The sequence below is a fragment of the Mercurialis annua genome, linkage group LG3, assembly GCF_937616625.2.
Source record: "Mercurialis annua linkage group LG3, ddMerAnnu1.2, whole genome shotgun sequence".
Lineage (NCBI taxonomy): Eukaryota > Viridiplantae > Streptophyta > Magnoliopsida > Malpighiales > Euphorbiaceae > Mercurialis > Mercurialis annua.
Genome location: NC_065572.1, coordinates 30,746,462 through 30,766,583, shown reverse-complemented (window position 1 = coordinate 30,766,583; position 20,122 = coordinate 30,746,462). Strand labels below are relative to the sequence as shown.

At 34.9% G+C, this 20,122-nt stretch overlaps 1 protein-coding gene across 1 annotated transcript; it reads left to right on the top strand.

Moving 5' to 3' along the window:
• Positions 1 to 15,943: 15,943 nt before the first annotated feature.
• Positions 15,944 to 16,414, top strand: LOC126672489 (secreted RxLR effector protein 161-like). Its single transcript, XM_050366439.1, has one exon. It carries the CDS (start codon positions 15,944 to 15,946, stop codon positions 16,412 to 16,414), a length of 471 nt encoding a protein of 156 aa, XP_050222396.1.
• The last annotated feature ends 3,708 nt before the right edge of the window (positions 16,415 to 20,122 follow it).

Genomic DNA, 20,122 nt, shown 5'->3' with positions numbered 1-20,122 from the left:
TGGATTTGTTTCGTAACATTTGTAAAAGTTCGGCTTAACTCAATAAAAATGTGAAACGTTTATATTTGTTTCCCAACGTTCTAAACGTTTACAAGCTCTTGGATTTGTTTTGTAACGTTTTAAAAGTTTGGTTTTGTTCGTAACGTTTGTAAACGTTTGGCTTAAATCGCTAAAAAGGTGAAACGTTTGGATTTGTTTCTTAATATTTTTAAACGTTTGGTTAAATTTCTAAAAAAAGTGAAACGCTTAGATTTGTTTCGTAATATTTGTAAAAGTTTGGCTTCAATCCCAAAAAAGGTGAACCGTTTGGTTTTGTTTCGTAACGTTTGTAAAAGTTCGGCTTAAATCGCTAAAAAGGTGAAACATTTGGATTTGTTTCGTAACGTTTGCAAACGTTTGGCTCAAATCGCTAGAAAGGTAAAATGTTTGGATTTGTTTTGTAACATTTGTAAACGTTTGAATAAAATTGTTAAAAAGCTGAAACGCTTGGATTTGTTTCGCAACATTTGTAAACATTTGGCTTAAATCGCTAAAAAGGTGAAACATTTGGTTTGTTTCGTAACGTTTGTAAACGTTCGGCTTAAATCTCTGAAAATGTGAAACGTTTGGATTTGTTTCATATCGTTGGAAACGTTTGGATTTGTTTCGTAACGTTTGAAACCGTTTGGCTTAAATTGCTAAAAAGGTGAAACGCATGGATTTGTTTCGTAACGTTTGTAAACGTTTGGCTTGAATCGCTAATAAGGCTAAACGTTTGTATTTGTTTCGTATCATTTGTAAACATTCGGATTCAATCGCTAAAAAGGTGAAATGTTTGGATTTGTTTCATAACGTTTGTAAATTGTTTTGGCTTAAATTGCTAAAAAGGTGAAACGCTTAGATTTGTTTCGTAACGTTTGTAAAGGTTTGATTTTGTTTTGTAACGTTTGTAATCGCTATAATGTTGAAAAGATTTGATTTGTTTCGTAACATTTGTAAACAAACGTATACAACCGTTACGAAACCAATCCAAACGTTTAAAATGTTATGTAACAAATCCAAACGTTTCACATTTTTATCGATTTAAGCCAAACGTATACAAATGTTATGAAACAAATCCGAACGTTTCCCCATTTTAGCAATTTAAGCCAAACGTTTATAACGTTACGAAAAAAATCCAAACGTTTCATGACGTTTGCAAAGGTTATGAAACAAAACCAAACGTTTGGATTCAATCGCTAAAAGGGTGAAATCTTTGGATTTGTTTCATAACGTTTGTAAACGTTTGGCTTAAATTGCTAAAAAGGTGAAACGCGTGGATTTGTTTCATAACCTTTGTAAATGTTTGGCTTTGTTTCATAACGTTTGTAAATGTATGGCTTAAATCGCTAAAAGGAGAAACGTTTGGTTTTGGTTCCTAACGTTTGTAAACGTTTCGCTTAAATCGCTAAAAATGTGAAACATTTGGTTTTGTTTCGTAATGTTTTAAACTTTTTGTTTGATTTCATAACTTTTGTAAATGTTTGGCTTAAATCGATAATAAGGTGAAACGTATGGTTTTGATTTATATCCTTTTTAAACGTTTGGCTTAAATCGCTAAAAAGGTGAAACGTTTGAATTTGTTTCGTAATGTTTGTAAACGTTTCGCTTGAATCGCTAAAAAGATGAAACGTTTGGATTTGTTTCATAAAGTTTTAAACGTTTGGTTTTGTTTCATAACGTTTGTAAACGTTTGGCTAAAATCGCTAAAAATGTGAAACGCTTGGTTTTGGTTCGTAACGTTTGTAAACGTTTGGCTTAAATTGCTAAAAAGGTGAAACATTTGGATTTTTTTCGTTACGTTTGTAAACGTTTGCCTTAAATTGCTAAAAATATGAAACGTTTAGATTTGTTTCGTAACGTTTGTAAACAAATGGGAATCGTTTGGATTTGTTTCGTGACGTTTGTAAACGTTTGGTTTTGTTTTGTAACGTTTGAAAACGTTTGGATTAAATCGCTAAAAAGATGAAACGTTTAGATTTGTTTCGTAATGTTTATAAACGTTCGGCTTATATCGCTAAGAAGGTGAAACGTTTGGATTTGTTTCGTAATGTTTTAAACGGTTGGCTTATATTGCTAAAATAGGGAAACGTTTGGTTTTGTTTCGTAACGTTTGTAAACGTTTGGCTTCAATCGCGAAAAATGTGAAACGTTTGGATTTGTTTCGTAACGTTTGTAAACGTTACAAAACAAAACCAAACGTTTAAAATGTTACGAAACAAATCCAAACGTTTCACATTTTTATCGATTTATGCCAAACGTTTACAAACGTTACGGAACAAAACCAAATGTTTTACATTTTTAGCGATTTAAGCCAAACATTTACAAACATTACGAAACAAAACCAAACGATTACAAACGTTGAGAAACAAAACGAAGAGTTTAACCTTTTTAGTGATTTAAGCCAAATGTTTACAAACTTTACAAAACAAATCCAAGCGTTTACCATTTTTAGCGATTTAAACCAAACGTTTAAAACGTTACGAAACAAATCCAAACGTTTTCTCTTTTTAGCTATTTAAGCCTAACATTACGAAACAAATCCAAACGTTTGGTTTTATTTCGTAATATTAATAAAGGTGAAACGTTTGGTTTTATTTCGTAAAGTTTGTAAACGTTTGACTTAAATCGCTAAAAAGGTGAAACGTTTGGATCTGTTTTGTAACGTTTGTAAATGTTTGTCTTAAACCGCTAAAAAGGTGAATTTTTTTGATTTGTTTTGTAGCGTTTGTAAATGTTCGGCTTAAATCGCTAAAAATGTGAAACGTTTAAATTTGTTTCGTGACGTTTTAAACGTTTGCCTCAAATCGCTAAAATGGGGAAACGTTTTGATTTGTTTTGTAAAGTTTATAAACATTTGGCTTAAATAGCTAAAAATGTGAAACATTTAAATTTGTTTCGTAACGTTTTAAACGTTTGGCTTTATTTCGTAACGGTTCTAAATGTGTCACGACCCATTTTCATGAATCGCGACCGGCGCTAGGGCATGGGTAATGTAGTACCAACACTCGTAGCTAGCCTTCCTTATATCATACAATTCAATTAAACCTGCAAGAAAACCAATGCTCGGGGGCAACCGAGACTTCAGCCTAGTTCTAGCAGTTCATAAAATACAACATTTATATAATAAATGCTCGATCAATTCCGAGTCTCCAACATAGCATAAATATTTAATAACCCAAGTTATTATATTAAAGCCAAAACAATTAATTCAATAGAATAATTCTGATAACAAGTATTAGACAAATATGACTTCTAATTACTATTGCGGTCTAAGAATAAAATCAGTTTAATAAACTTTATAAAATAAAGTAAAACCTCCGAGGAAATAAAGAATCGGAGAGCAGCTGACTCGCTCATATCATAACCCTGGAAAAATTGGAAAAACAACGGGGTCATATATACTGAGATGAGTTCATACCACTATTTACATTTATCAAGTGGAAAACCTTTAAAACCGTTTAAAACATTTAATGACAACATTACGTTTAATAGTTGGAACCCTAATCCACAATACTAATATAACCATAATCCATTAGGCCTGGTCCCGAGAGCTGAGCTACACCGAGTTACCACCGACCACTCTTAATTCATAACCAGAGTCCCGAGAGCTGAGCTACACCGAGTTACTCTACTGGTCCCGAGAGCTATGCTCACACCGAGTTACCACCACATTTCACATACCTTATCTAGATCAATAGCGGTGCGCACGCAGTCCTAATGATGCCCAATAGGTAGCATGTTCCAACTAAAAGCCATAATGGAAAAACAGTTCGAAATATGCATACAGTGTATATTTATATATTAAAATAACAATTTACTTAATAAAGCGGTAAATTGTAAGTACAAACTAACTGCTTGCTAATCCACGTGATAACCTGGCAAACAACTAAACCCGGTTCGCCTCAAAAGCACGAACGGTCGACGAGTCTAAGAAAACATAAATCATAATTAATATCATCCCCTAACTCTAGAGAGTACTAGACACCACATAGGACTAGTAAAACACCAAAATCAATGTTAACGCATAAGCCAGATGCAGAATAAATACACATACTCAAACCATAGCCAAAACCATACAACAAGTTAAGCCCTATTGAGTTCTATTTTAAATAAAATCCGGAAACCTTTCCAAACCATTTGGTAGAACATTTAAAAAGCCAAAATGTTACTGAGTCAACCAAGACTTCCAAGCTTAACTTACATGTCAGGCGACCCAAGTCTAACCCGACCTAACATAACCATGTTGTAAACCAATGTTTAAAATCCGGAATCAAATAATAATTCAAAACCCAAGTTTGAAAAATAAAGAACTCAATATCGCTTAACCAATAATTAACCAACACATAACAAGTGTTTAAATAAAATCCACAACAAATTAACTTTCTTGAAAAAGACAACACAAACCATATCGTTTATCTAACAATTTAACAAGTCAAGTTATGGATGCTAGAACAACACTTAGCCAAAGTAGCATTCGAAAGTAATCTTGTAATCAACATACTAAGACACTACAAGAATTAAACAAATGGCAATTGGCATAAACTATGTCTATCTTCAGATTCAAATCCTTTAGTCAAGACATGCCAATTGATCACAATAATCAAGCCAATTAACCAACAATTTGATAAACACAGAGCCCACTAATCCAACTCTATTAATTTGATTTTAGTTCATCCAACACATGATAATTCCATTATTTACAGCCCTAAAATCAAGAATAACAAAACAGTTTATAGTATTCCAATTCCCTACAACATTGTAATAATTCAACCTATGGATATACAACAACCAAACATGATTTAATTAACTCGAATAACATAGATCCATTTCAAAATGATATGGGCAACCAATGATTCAACTAAAACAATTTATACTGTTCTCACAATCTATCCTTTGAATTTATGTCACAATAACCAAGATTCAATCCACAATAATTTCAAATACAATGATGCTAGCCAAAACACTATAAATCAGCCCTAAGCATGAAGAATCAGCCATTATCTTAGTATATCAAATGTTTGTGAACTGTTTTAAGGATTATGGATCTGGATTGAAATGAGCTGCTCGATAGGCTTGTATCGAGACTGTGTGCACCGGTAAGTACTTTGGAATTGGCTGACCAATGTCTGGCCTACCTTGGGAATCGATGAGGATTTGTCCCCATCTACTTTGGGTTAAATACTTTGGAATTTCATTTCAATACTGTTTTCTATAATCAATATATATTTTAGTATAAAAGGATTTGTTTCAAGGGTTTTAAACTTAATAAATGTAAATAGCATTATGAACTCATCTCAGTATATCTCCCCCGTTGTTTTCCAAACTTTCCAAGTTTATGATTTTGAGAGCGTTGGTCATCTCCGATCTTTTTATTCCTCGGAGGTCTTTTTATGTTATCAGACTAGTCCACTGTTTTACTTCTTAGACCGCAATAGAACTAGTTATCTCTATTATTGTACTTTGGTTTGTCGTAGTGGTACGATTTTTATATTATTATACTTTGATATGTTACATCGGATTATTTATATATGAGGCATGCTTCACAGTTTCGAATTGCTATCAAGTAATTATTTTAGAATTGCTATACAAGTTGTTATACTTAGGCTGAAGTCTCGGTTGCCCCTGACATTGGTTTTCTTGCAGGTTTATATTGAATATAAGGTTTTTTTTCGAGGCATGCTACAGGTTTTGGTACGACCATACCCATACCCTAGCGCCGGTCGCGATCCATGAAATTGGGTCGTGACAAAGTTGGTATCAGAGCTTTAGTTTCGAACTAAGGCCAAATTTTTGCATGTTATGTGTTTATCGCTTTAAGGCATGTTAAGTGTTGTTATTGGGTCATAGGATCTACTGCGGAATTAGGATTCAAGTCTTGTCTTTTGAAACGTCATCATTTGTTTTTAAAACTCTCTACCTTCATCTATAGGAATGTTGAGTGTCGGTCTTATGAGTTATTGATGCTTTACTTTGGAATGATTACTACTTATACATTGGGTGATTTGTTGGCTGTTGTGCCATATATGAGATACACTTTGAGTGATTTTTATTAGCTATTGTACCTTATATGGTGTTTATTTTGGGTGACGTTTTGGTTGGCTATTGTGCCTTATATGGTGTTTACTTCGAGGGATGCTTGGTTGGCTGTTGTGCCTTATATGATGTTTACTTTGGGTGATTAATTGTTGGCTTTTACGCTCGGATGATTTTGATTATAATTGGATTGTTTTCACCTTGTTGGTGAGCATAGCTTGGTTTTGCTGTGTTATTGGGTGCTAAATAGGTTGGCACGTACTATGATACGTTAGGCTTGGCCATATGTGGTTTTTAAAGGATTTTTGTGATGAATCTTTAAGCATGGTTTGTGGCTTTATGATTGTTTGACCACACGTTGGTTTTATAATTAATATTGAGAAAATGTCTTAATTTGATTTGTGTTTTGACATAAGAGCCGGATGACTCGTATGGTCATCATACTTTAAAAATATGATTTTAATTACTTTTCAAGTAAAATAAATTTCTCGTATCTCAGAATCTTACATTTGACTTGGTGTTGACAAATAGTTGTTTTCAAAATAGTATTATTTATGAGATTTTCCCATCGTATTGAGAATTTAATATTTTGGCTGTTATTTTACCATGTTGTGGTATGTCAACGTTGAAGCGTCGTTTGGTCATATGTTTGGTAGTTATGTTTGGCTTGCTTAGGTGTTTACAGAATGATTGTTTGAGATCAAAGATTTTCTCACATAAGTTTTTGAGTTGATTTTTGATACTTGGGTTTCTGGAGCTTTTATTTTGAAAGGATTGAGATTGTTTTTCTTTAATTAAAAGACTTTTACGGATTTATAAATATTTTGCATACGTTTTATAAATGGTAGTTTTGGGATTGACTTGGGTCACCCAAATTTGGGAGTTGAGCTTGGTAGTTGTAATGACTCGGTTAAATCGATGGTTTTATGGATTGTGATACTTGGAAATTTTAAAGCAATTGATTTAATTGAGGAGATATTTTCGAATATTGATTTTGTTTTTAACCGTGGGGCTCAACTAAAATTTGGAACTCTTCTGATTGACTTTAAACTTCAAAATAAATTTTGATACGTACTTTTGAAAGATGATATATTATAGGTTGATTTTATTACAAAATTTCAAAACTGGTTGTAGCATGTCTTGATTTTGTCTTTTAGGTATGTTGAGTTAATTGGTTGTATGGCATGCTTGGATAGTTTATGAATTGTAGAATTCGTAATCTCTTGGTAATAATTGTGTTGCATAACTCGCACGTTTGGGTTGAATTATATTAATTGTTTTGCTTTGCCTCTTTGTGCGGAGTAGCACGTGAGATGTATTATTTCGCGCGGTCATGGTTGGCTTACCTTGTTGTATGATTTTATTTTATGACTAGGACCTTCGTTTAAACTCTATATTGCTTTAAATTTGATTTCAAGTTACGTTGGGTTTATTGTGTTGTTTTGTGGATCGAGGTTTTATGGTTTTGAGATGAGTAAGATAAAGAAAGTGTTTCCTTGGTGGTTTTCGATTATCCTGAACAAGGATGTTGGAAATTCTTATTCGAAGATTGGATCGATGTATTAATACATTAGTGTTTTTCATCAAGATTGGATGATGCGATGCGCGAACTTGTGGGTTGTTTTGTAGAAACATATGTGATGTATTATTTTTGTTTGAGTTATGTTTAAGCTTAGTGGGAGTTTATTGTCGCATAAGAGATTTTATAGTAGTTATCGGTTTAAATTGTTATGTTAGTATCATATCATTTGGTGGATTGCAAGTATGGAGTTTGAGAAATATTTTGAGGCTATCGAGTGCACATCTCACAGAGGGTAATGTCTAGCAAATGTTTTATCGGGAAATTGATTTCAAACGTTAATTTGTTAAACGTATTTGAAATGTTTTTATCACGTAATTGTACCCAGACATATCATGAACATGCATTTTTGTATGTCACGAATAGAAAATTGCATTTAGCACTGAGTATGTTCACTAAGTAAAAGAGAAATAAAAAAAATTGATACATGCATAATAGTACATGCATCACGTGCATTAAAATGGTTAGAGTTGGATGCAACTCTTTGGGGATGAGAGCTGTCATCACCCTGGCGCACAATGAATTTTTGGCAATTAAGTATTTCGAGAAAAATGTTTTGAAACGAACTCGCGAGTCACCTTGGGATAAATGTATTTATAAAGTTGATGAATTTCAAATGGTTTGAAATTTTACCGAAATGTAGCTAGACATTACTCTGTGATGATGATGCTGAATTGAGGACGATTACGTTATGATTGATTGGTCTGTAGTGTCATAATTTAGTGTTTCGTAAGAAGTAGTATTGGATATAAGGTTGCATTCGAGTTATTGTTGTAATATGTATGATAGGATTTTGAGGTTAGATTGGAAGGCTTACGTGCTAACTTCCAAGTTATGATTTGAGAGTTGTTGGATTAGGGGATTTGGTTATGCTCCGCGTGTGTGTATATATTGTGATTTTAAAAAAAGTTAGGTTTTTACATGTTCGATTTTGTTTAAACATTTTGGTATACTCAAGTAGAATATTATGCGAGCGAGGATATTTTCAATATAAATTTATTTTCCCATTTTGAAAAAGGATAAAAATTTATCAAGTTTGAACTAAAGAGAATAATAATTTTATTAGTTGGAACTATTTTATATATTTGCAAACTTACTTAAAAGTAAGGTATAATTGCGAAATTCAAAATTGGTATGTTTTTAAAAAAATTAATGTGTTACAAAATTGAAGATTTTTCCAACAGTAAAAGTATTTTGGTTTTAAATATAAAAGGAGTTATAAGATATTAAAGTCTTTAAAAGAGAAGTGGGAAGTTGTAATGTTTTGTGATCTGAATTATTTCCCTATAAGTTTGGTTTTGAGCATAACCAATGATCCGATTACTGGTGAATGTCATTTAGGTGAACTCTTGTTAGCAAGGTTACTGTAATATTTGGTGAAACAATTTTGAGAATTTCAGTTTGGCTCGGATTTATGAGTTAGCTAATTCGAGAATCGTGATGAGTAGGTTTCGACAATAAAGGTTGGTTGATCGATACTGTTGGTTGTGAATTTTTGTTATTGAAAATTTGATATCGTTTTGTTTGGTTGTTTGGTTGTATTTAATTACTTAGGTAACTTCGGGCTGTATGCTTTCTTGGTATGAGTGGAAGAATCTTTCTGAATGAGTCGGTTTATATGTAATTTGGAGATTTCGTCATCATAGATTAAAGTGATATATTCTTTGGATTGTCGGTAGGTGTGTACGTTTTTATTGATTCGTTAAGGTTGATGGTGTTGTCGAGTTTAGTCCTTGTCGTGTGTACAACTCAATTTTCATGATGCGTTAAAGTTGGCTGATTTATATTGGCGGGAAACTTATTTAGTTAATTTTGGACTAGACTGTTCGTTTGATATAACGAGTTTATTTATATCTTTGATATGGGATAATAGGTGTAGAGATGTTAAGTAGGTGACGAGTATTGCATGATGTTATTAATGGGGATTTTGAGGTTTTCATTTAAAGTGTTAGATTTTGGTATTGTAAGAATTGCGATTTGAGTTTCGGGCTTGTCCTTGCACCTTGTCAAGGTTGTCTTGATAGCTGTTTGAACTCGAATCAGTTTAGTAACCTTCCTTGTGAGAATGTTTAATATATATAGTTGAATAATCTTGAAGGTTTATATTTTGTTTAATCAAGTTATAGTTGGAGTACTGAACTGTCGAATTTATAATTTTGCTTATACGTGGTGTGAAAATTTGGGTTGTTGTTCTATGTAGGTAGTGATTTGAGTTATCATTCGAGGAACAACTTGTCGAGTTGTGGTTATGCAAGTGCGTAGGTTGATGAGTGGAAGTATGCCTATGGTTTCAGTTTTAATTTGGTTATATAGTTGGGGAATATACTTAGGGGACGGAGTCCATTATGTGGAATTGTTATCTTTCTTTTCTTGAGGTACGTTGGGTTTCGCATTGCTTCAAATATTTGATGCTATTTTAGTACTTTGGATTTGTGTGATATGTTTTACTTTGGTTGCCTTGTGCGCGTATATCGTGTTTTGTGCTTTGTTTGTGTTGTGTTAAAATCGAGGACGATTTTGTTTTTAAGTTGGGGAGAATGTAACACCCTGTATTTTTCCGGCTTGTTACGATGAGTTTTTCAATGTGTTTTGGGTTGATGTTTGGTGGTTTAGTTCCTTTGAACTTTGGTTTGGGTTGCACAATAGTTATTTCGATGTTTGAGCTTGTTTTGAGTGCGGTTTGGGCCGTGTGGATCGACCTTGGGCTTAAGGCCCAGAAAATCAATATTTTTGGAAACAGGGGGTGTATCACGGGCGTGACAGGAGCATCACGGTCGTGATACATGAGCACGGGCGCGATTGAGACATCTCGGGCGTGACGCGGCACTGTAGGGTTCGCTGTTTTGCTCAAAATAGCTCCTTAACTCGATTCTTTCAGCCCTTTTTCACCCTATCAGACCTAATGCGACCCTACACTCAGATAAACCCTATTTCTATCATTCCTTTATGATCCTTTGTGGTTTTTAACAATTGATTGGTGATTATATGTTTGTTTTGCGATTTCTACGCGATTTGCTTGTGGTGTTTTTCGTTGGTGTGATTGTGACTCCTGTTGCTTCTTGTCCAGACCCTTCCCTAGGGTTTAATACTTATTTAATCTTGTTATTATTCATTCTAAGGTAATGATTTCAATCTCTTATGTATTGGTGAATCGTTGTCATGTGTTTTGAGTAGAATGGCATGATTTAGGGTGTTTTGGAGTTTGGAACTTATTGTTCAATGGTCTGAGATTTATGATTTGAATAATATGTTTCAAATGGATTTTAATATGATTTTAATATGATCTATTATGATTGGAATTGGATTTGCATGATTTAAACAACAAATTGGCTAATTTTAGGTTGATTCGTTTAGCGATTTGTTAAAGTGTTGAATCTGAGTTATTTGGGATATTATGTGTTGTGCTACAATGGCTAATGATCTAATGACTTAAGATCTAGAAGTGAGAATTGGGTTTGATCTATTTTGTAAAAAATCTCTACGATTTGCGAAATTGACAATTTTATGAAAGTTAAACGCTATGATTGTAAAATGGTTTTCAAATGATATATCTACTGATATAATATATTCTAAGTGATGTTTTAAAGGTATTAAATCAGTAATAACATACTTTGGTTCATCGATTGTTGGTTTTGAATCGTTTGGCTGGTTTAGGCAATTTTCGGCAAAATTGCCATGTTTGATTATTTGAGTGCTTTGGCTTAATTTGGTTAAAGGCATGTAAGGTGTTATATTGTTTGTATTGTTTTGGCTAAGCTATTTTAGGTTCAAGATGAAACTTGAAAGGCGTTAAATTTTTTCATTCCATTTAAGTGGTGTATTTAAGTGTATGTACTTTGGGTGTTACTTGCCAAGTGTTGGCAAGTTATTTGGCTTAATTGCTTATCATGATTTTGGCATTTTTAAGTTCGGGAATGAGTTCTTATTTTAAACTTGGTTTTATTTAAGGATCGGATTTACTTTGTGTTGGACCAAGTCCCATTTGAACCCTAATTTTGAGTTTGAGAATCAATTTTAAGAGGCTAATCATGTTTATTAGTGTGTAGGAACATATAGAAACCATCCCGGGTCGAATCAGAGCTTTCTAGCGAGAATCGGAAAATCGGAATTCCCACTAGTTACAGTAGGTTTTCGCGCTCGAGATGCCTCAAGCATCACGGGCGAGATCCATTGATCTCGGGCGCGACAAACCAAATCACGGGCGCGATATACTAGCTAATCCAAACACCTTTGTTCTTCAAGTGTATCGCGGGCCCGACATATGAATCACGGGCGCGATGAATATGACTGTTTTTCAGCCCAAACTTGAGTTTTCTTCTAGAAGATTCAAGGGTTTGTTGTTGGGGTTATAAATACCCCTTGTCTACCTCATTTATGAGGTTAGACACTCTAGCAACAACAAACATTCTCAAGCATTCAATTTATTCTCTCTAAATTTATTGTGCATCATTTATTGATTGCTCATTCTCTTTGTTGATTGATTAATCTTTGTGATTCAATCATTAGTGTTGTAGGTTTGTGTTTAGCCTTAGAAAAGCACATTGTGAGTTTGAGATTATCTCTTAGAAATCTCTTTGTAAAGTTGGTGTTTATCTCTAAAACACTATATCAATTAGTAGATTCTAAAATCTCAATCTTTGATTGAGTAGTGGAGTAGGATCGATTGGTGATCCGAACCACTCTATATTGCTTGTGTCAATTTCTCTCTTCTCAAACTCTCATTTAAATTTTAATTACCCACTAAACCTTATTCACCCCACTCTAAGGTAGCTATTTAGGGATTTCAATTGGTATCAAAGCTGAGTTGCTCATTTCCTTACTTAATTGCGAGCTTATCGATCTATGGCTACCGAAAACTTCGTTCATACACTTCGTCCTTTCTTTGATGGTACGGATTTTCCTAATTGGAAGTTTCGTATGGAAAACTATCTTGACATGGATGGTGTTAATCTTTGGCATATTGTGCTAAGTGGCTACAAGGCTCCAACAAAGGAACAAGATGGCATAGAAGTGCCTTGGCCAAGAAATGAATGGACAAGAGAGCAAACTCTAGCAAATGGCTTCAACCGGAAGGCTATTTGTGTGATCATATCTTCTTTGTGCAAGGAGAAGCAATATAGAGTTCAACATTGCACAACCGCTAAGGAGATGTGGAAGATTCTTGGCAACTATCATGAAGGTACAATTCAAGTTCAAAATAAGAAGGTGGAGCTTCTCATTAGTGAATATGAGAGTTTCAAGAACAAGCCTAATGAGACTATTACCGAGATTACCAGCCGTCTTCTCTCCATCACTACCAATCTCAAGAAACTCGGTAAGCACTATACTCTTGGTGAGATCAATGGCAAAATTCTTCGTTCATTGGATATCCTAGATTGGCAACCGAAGATAACTGCTATTGAGGAGTCAAGTAATATTAAAAACTTGAGAACCGATGAGCTCATCGAAAACTTGCTTCTTCATGAGATGACTTACATAAAGGAAATCAATAATCTCAAGAAGGCTCAAGATGAGAAGAACAAGGGAATTGCATTGAAAGCTAAGGCAATTGAAAGCAAGGTTGAGAAGGAGCTCAACATGAGTGATGATGAAGATGATGAAGATATGGTTTTGATGGCAAAGAGAGTGATGGAGTGGAAGCTAAGAAAGAAAGACCAATTCCAAAGATATGAGCAAAAAGGTGATTCTTCTAACTTCAAGAAGCCTTTCACTCCTAAGAATGAGTCTTCTAATCCCTCTCCTAGAAGAGATGTTACTTGCTATGGATGTGGTAAACCGGGTCATACTAAACCAATTGTAGAGTGGGAGCTAAAAGAACCTTCTCAATCAAAGAAAAGAAGGGTCTAGCGGCTACTTGGGATGATGAAGTGGAGGATTCCGATAATGAATGTCAAGAAGAAGATAGAGCAAATCTTTGCTTCATGGCATTTGAGGAGGAATCTACTCCTAAGGTGCCAAAGAAGACCGTCTCCCATAAAACCTTATGGTATGTTGATAGCGGTTGCTCTAGGCACATGACGGGCCAAATCTCCAATTTTGCTAACTTGAAGAGCATAGATGGAGGAAGCGTCACTTTTGGAGATGATGCTAAAGGCCAAGTTGTGGGGATAGGCAAGATAGGTAACTCTAATTCTCCCGGTATAGAAAATGTGTGGCTTGTTAATGGTCTAAAGCATAATCTTTTAAGTGTGAGTCAATTATGTGATAAAGGTTATAGAGTATCTTTTGACTCTAGAGCTTGCTATGTTATTCAACCAATGAATAATGAAGTAGTCTTTAAGGGATATCGAAAGGGAAATATCTATCTAATTGACTTAGAAACGCTTGAAAACCAAGATGGCAAGTGTTTACTATCACTTAGTGATGAATCTTGGTTATGGCACCGGAGACTAGGACATGCTAGCTTGGACCTCTTAAATGAGGTTAGTAAGGATGAACTAGTCAAAGGATCGCCTAAGCTAAAATTTTCCAAAGACAAAGTGTGTGGACCTTGTCAAAAGGGAAAGCAACACAAGTCTTCTTTTAAGTCTAAAAATGGTGTTTCAACTACAAGACCATTACAATTGCTACACATGGACTTGTTTGGACCTACTAGATTTGCTAGCTTGCGTGGCATGCACTATGCATATGTGATTGTTGATGACTACTCTAGATTCACTTGGGTTATGTTCCTAACTCATAAGAATGAAGCTTTTAAAAAAATTTCTAGTCTTGCAAAACGTATTCTAAAAGAAAAAGATTTGCAAATTTCTAGTATTAAAAGTGATCATGGAACCGAATTTCAAAATGAGTCTTTCAAAGTGTTTTGTGAAGAAAATGGTATTTATCATAATATTTCTTCTCCTAGAACACCTCAACAAAATGGGTTTGTTGAAAGGAAAAACCGCACTTTGGTGGAAATGGCCCGCTCTATGCTTCATGAGTATGATTTACCTTAATACTTGTGGGCGGAGGCCGTTAGCACCGCTTACTGTGTTGCAAACCGAGTCTTTATAAGGCCCATTTTGAATAAAACTTCTTATGAGTTATGGATAGGAAGAAAGCCCATGATTTCTTACTTTAGAGTATTTGGATGCAAGTGCTTCATATTAAACACCAAGGATGACCTTGGAAAATTTGACTCCAAAACCGATGAAGGCGTGTTTATGGGTTATGCCTCTACTAGCAAGTCTTATAGAGTGTTTAACAAGTGTACTTTAGTTGTTGAGGAGTCTATGCGTGTGGTTTTTGATGAGTCCTCCAAGGACTTTCCGGAAAAGGACTCGTTTGTTAATGATTTTGTAGGTACATTTGAGGATCTAACACTTGTTGAAAATAAAGTCAATACCTTAGGAAAAGTGGAAGCCCCTCAACCAACTCAAGGTGGTAACAAGGTGGAAGCCGAATCACCTCCTCCGGCTGAACACCAAGGGGTGAACTATGATCTCCCAAAGGGGTGGGCTTTTAATAAAAGCCATCCTCAAGAGTTGATTATTGGTAATACCTCTAAAGGTGTTAGTACTCGCTCTCATTTCCGCACTATTGCTAATTTTGCTTTCCTTTCACAACTAGAGCCCACTAAAGTTAGTGAAGCTTTAGTTGACGAACATTGGGTGATTGCTATGCAAGAGGAACTCAATGAATTCGTGAGGAATAAAGTTTGGGAGCTAGTCCCCCGTCCTAATGGTCATACCGTTATTAGGACAAAATGGGTTTTCCGGAACAAGTTGGACGAAAGTGGAGTGATAACTCGGAACAAGGCCCGATTGGTTGCCCAAGGCTATAACCAAGAGGAAGGCATTGATTATGAGGAGACATTTTCTCCGGTTGCTAGATTAGAAGCAATTCGTATGTTATTAGCTTATGCATCATGCATGAATTTCAAACTTTTTCAAATGGATGTGAAAAGTGCTTTTTTAAATGGTTTTATTGAGGAGGAAGTTTATGTTAAACAACCTCCCAGTTTTGAAGACTTTCAACATCCTAACTATGTTTTTAAACTCAACAAAGCTCTTTATGGTTTAAAACAAGCTCCTAGAGCTTGGTACGATAGGTTGAGTAGCTTTTTGATTGCAAATGGTTTTTCCAAAAGGCAAGGTTGATACTACTCTTTTTACAAAGACTCATAAGCATGATATTCTCTTTGTGCAAATTTATGTTGATGATATCATCTTTGGTGCTACTAATGAGTCTCTATGTAGAGATTTTTCTAAGTGTATGACTAGGGAGTTTGAAATGAGCAGCATGGGATAGCTCAAGTTCTTCCTTGGACTTCAAATCAAACAAGATAAGGATGGAATCTTCATCAATCAATCCAAGTACACAAAGGAGATGCTCAAAAAGTTTGGCATGGAGACCTCCTCTAGTAGCAAAACACCAGTGAGTACCACAACTAAATTGGACAAAGACGAATCGGGTAAATGCATTGATATTACAATGTATCGAGGTATGATAGGATCTCTCCTTTATCTTACCGCTAGTAGACCCGACATTATGTTTAGTGTGTGCTTATGTGCTCGTTTTCAAGCTTGTCCTAAGGAATCCCACTTGCATGCCGTTAAACGTATTTTGAAATACTTGCATGGCACTTTACACCTAGGAATCTATTACCCTAGAAATGTGGACCCTAGGTTACTTGGCTACTCCGATGCCGACTATGCGGGTTGTCTTATTGATCGTAAAAGTACCTCCGGGACTTGCCAATTTCTAGGTCAAAGTTTGAACTCTTGGAGTAGTAAGAAACAAGTATCCGTAGCTTTGTCAACCGCGGAGGCCGAATATGTAGCGGCCGGTTGTTGTTGAGCTCAAATCCTATGGATTAAGCAACAACTTCTTGATTATGGTATTGCACTTGATCACATTCCCATCAAATGTGACAACACTAGTGCAATAAACCTATCAAAGAACCCAATTCAACATTCTAGAAGTAAACACATAGATATCCGACATCATTTTATTCGTGATCATGTGCATAAAGGTGATGTAGTAATCGAATTCATCGATACTACTAATCAATTTACAGATATTTTTACCAAGCCTCTAAATGAGGATCGTATGCATTTTATCATTCGAGAGCTTGGTATGCTTGATGTGAGTACTTTGAACTAATGTGCTTATTGCCTTATTTGATTCAAATTATTCTTATTTAACTATGCGCTTTCTTTTAATTGATTGGACCAATATACATGTTAATCTCTTTTGTATGATGGTTACATGATTTTGATGTTTGTCCATAATAAATTATCCATATGTGTTGGAATCAAGGCTTGGCATTGTGCAAACTTTTCGAAAATTGTTAAAAATCATGATTTCAATGAATCTCGGCCGCTATCTACATGTCGCGGGCGAGATCTTCAAACTGAAATAAAAAAAATTTCCTCTGCTAGTATCTAGGCCGCGATCTTCATATCTCGGGCGTGATATACAGACAGAAAGTATGATTTTTTTTCTGCATGAATCTCGGGCGAGATATAGTTCTCGCGGGCGTGATACATCCGACCGTTTGAATATATCGGCTAGTTTGATGTATCTCGGGCGCGCTGAACATATCTCGGGCGCGATTCATGCATATTTTTCAAAAATCTGCCCGTTTTGATACTTGTCAAAACGGCTACCGTTTTTAAGACTCCTTAAGCCCTATAAATACTCCCTTTGAGAGCATTTCTTCTTTACAAAACCTCTCAAACCTTTCTAATATATTTTTTGCAAAATAGTCTTTTAACCCCTCAAAATTTCAAAATCTCTTGCATTTGTCATCCTCATTTCATTCATTCATACATCATGGCACCCAAGGTTTCTTCTAAATCGAAGGGAAAGGCTCCGGCTCAAGCTTCTACTCAACTTCCTACATTGGAAATGGAGGAATTGGCCATTCGAAGGGGTAACATGGAACAAGCGGAAATCGAAGGCACTCGTTTTCCTTCTCTTGTGGATATGGATTTTGACGGATTAAGGGCTCAAGTTGAAGCCTACATTGATGCCTTGGGATGGAGAAAATTTGTTCTTGAAAATAGAGAAGAAACCATTGAGGATTTGACAAAGGTAGTGATTGCTTCGCTTCACTTGATCACAAATGAAAATCATCGCTCCGGGTTCTATGGAGTGACATTTCAAGTTCAAGGAAAGACCTACAGGCTTACACCAAGGGAGATCGATGACTGCTTCGGGTTTGAAGATGGTTTTGCTACAAACTATCTTCGTGTTGAGCAGTTCACCATTCATGATTTTTGGGCGGAAGTTAACACCGACGTGAGGCACGAATCTCGCACCGCAATTGCCAAGTCTATTGCCACTCTCCCTTTGTTCGTTTTCCATCGAATCATCACTTATTCGATCAATGGAAGACATGAAGGCAATGAGAAGGTCCCCATCAAAGACCTATTTATTATGTGGTGTGCGGTCAAAGGAGAGCGCTTTTCTTGCGCTAGGTATTTTATGGAACCATATGTTTATAACGAATCCATATGTTTATAACGATCTGAAACAAATCCAAATGTTTCCCCTTTTTAGCAATTTAAGAAAAACGTTTAGAAACGTTGCGAAACAAATCCGTAAGTTTCACATTTTTAGCGATATAAGCCAAACATTTACGAACGTTACGAAACAAATCCATACGTTTCACCTTTTTAGCGATATAAGCCAAACGTTTACAACCCTTACGAAACAAATCAAACGTTTCACCTTTTTAGCGATTTAAGTCAAATGTTTACAATCATTACAAAACAAATCCAAACGTTTCACCTTTTTAGCGATTTAAGCCAAACATTTAAAATGTTATGAAACCAATCCAAACGTTTCACCTTTTTAGCGATTTAAGACAAATGTTACAAAACAAAACCAAACGTTTCACCTTTTTAGCGATTTAAGCCAAACGTTTGGATTTGTTCAGTAATGTTTTAAACGATTGGCTTATATCGCTAAAAGGGTGAAAACGTTTGGCTTAAATTGCTAAAAAGGTAAATCGTTTGGTTTTGTTTCGTAACGTTTGTTAATGTTTGACTTAAATCGCTAAAAATGTGAAATGATTGGATTGGTTTTGTAACGTTTGGCTTAAATCACTAAAAATGTGAAACGTTTGGATTTTTTTCATAATATTTTTAATGTTTGGATTGGTTTTGTAACGTTTTAAACTTTTGGCTTAAATTGCTAAATATGTGAAACGTTTGGATTTGTTTCGTAACATAAATGACTTAAATCGCTAAAAAGGTGAAACGTTTGGATTTGTTTCGTAACGTTTGTAAATATTTGGCTTAAATCCCTAAAAAGGGGAAACGTTTGGATTTGTTTTGTATCTTTTGTAAACGTTTGGCTTAAATCGCTAAAAATGTGAAACGTTCGGATTTGCTTCGTAAGGTTTGTTAATGTTTGGCTTAAATCTCTAAAAAGGGGAAGCGTTTGGATTTGTTACGTAACATTTGTAAATGTTCGGCTTAAATCACTAAAAACGTGAAACTTTTGGTTTTGTTTCGAAACGTTTGTAAACATTTGGACGTTTGGATTGCTTTCTTAATGTTCTGAACCTTTGGCTTATATCGCTAAAAAGGTGAAAAACGTTTGGATTTGTTTCGCATCGTTTGTAAATGTTTGGCTTAATTCGCAAAAAAGGTGAAATGTTTGACTTAAATCGCTAAAAAGGTGAAACGTTTTGTTCTGTTTCGTTGCGTTTTAAATGTTTGGATTGGTTTCGTAACGTTTGTAAACGTTTGGCTTAAATTTCTAAAAAGGTGAAACGTCCTCTTTAGCAATTTAAGCCAAACGTTTGGATTCGTTTCGCAACGTTTGTAAACGTTTGGCTAAAATTGCTAGAAGGGTGAATCATTTGGATTTGTTTCGTACGTTTAAAACGTTACGAAACAAATTTAAATGTTTCCCCTTTTTAGCTATTGAAGCCAAACGTTTACAAACATTACGAAACTAATCCAAACGTTTCACCTTTTTAGCGATTTAAGCCAAACGTTACGAAAAAAACAAAACGTTTCACCCTTTTAGCGATTTAAGCTAAACGTTTACAAATGTTACGAAACAAATCCAAACGTTTCACCTTTTTAGCGATATAACCAAAACGTTTAAAATGTTACGAAACAATTCCAAACGTCCAAATGTTTGCAAACGTTACGAAACAAAACCACACGTTTCACCTTTTTAGCCATTTAAGTCAAACGTTTACAAATGTTACGAAACAAATCCAAATGTTTCCCATTTTTAGCGATCGAAGCCAAACATTTAAAACATTACAAAACCAATCCAAACGTTTAAAACGTTACGAAACAAATCCAAACGTTTCATGTTTCACCTTTTTAGCGATTTAAGCCAAACGTTTACAAACGTTATGAAACCAATCCGAATGTTTCACATTTTTAGTGATTTAAGCCAAACGTTTATAACTGTTACGAAAAAAATTCAAAGGTTTCACCTTTTTAGCAATTTAAGCCACACATTTACAAACGTTACGAAACAAATCCAAAAGTTTCACCTTTTTAGCGATTTAAGCCAAACGTTTAAAACGTTATG

What these genes read in the sequence shown, in the direction of transcription:
- LOC126672489 (XM_050366439.1), top strand. Translation starts at nt 15,944, where the DNA reads ATGCTCAAAAAGTTTGGCATGGAGACCTCCTCTAGTAGCAAAACACCA.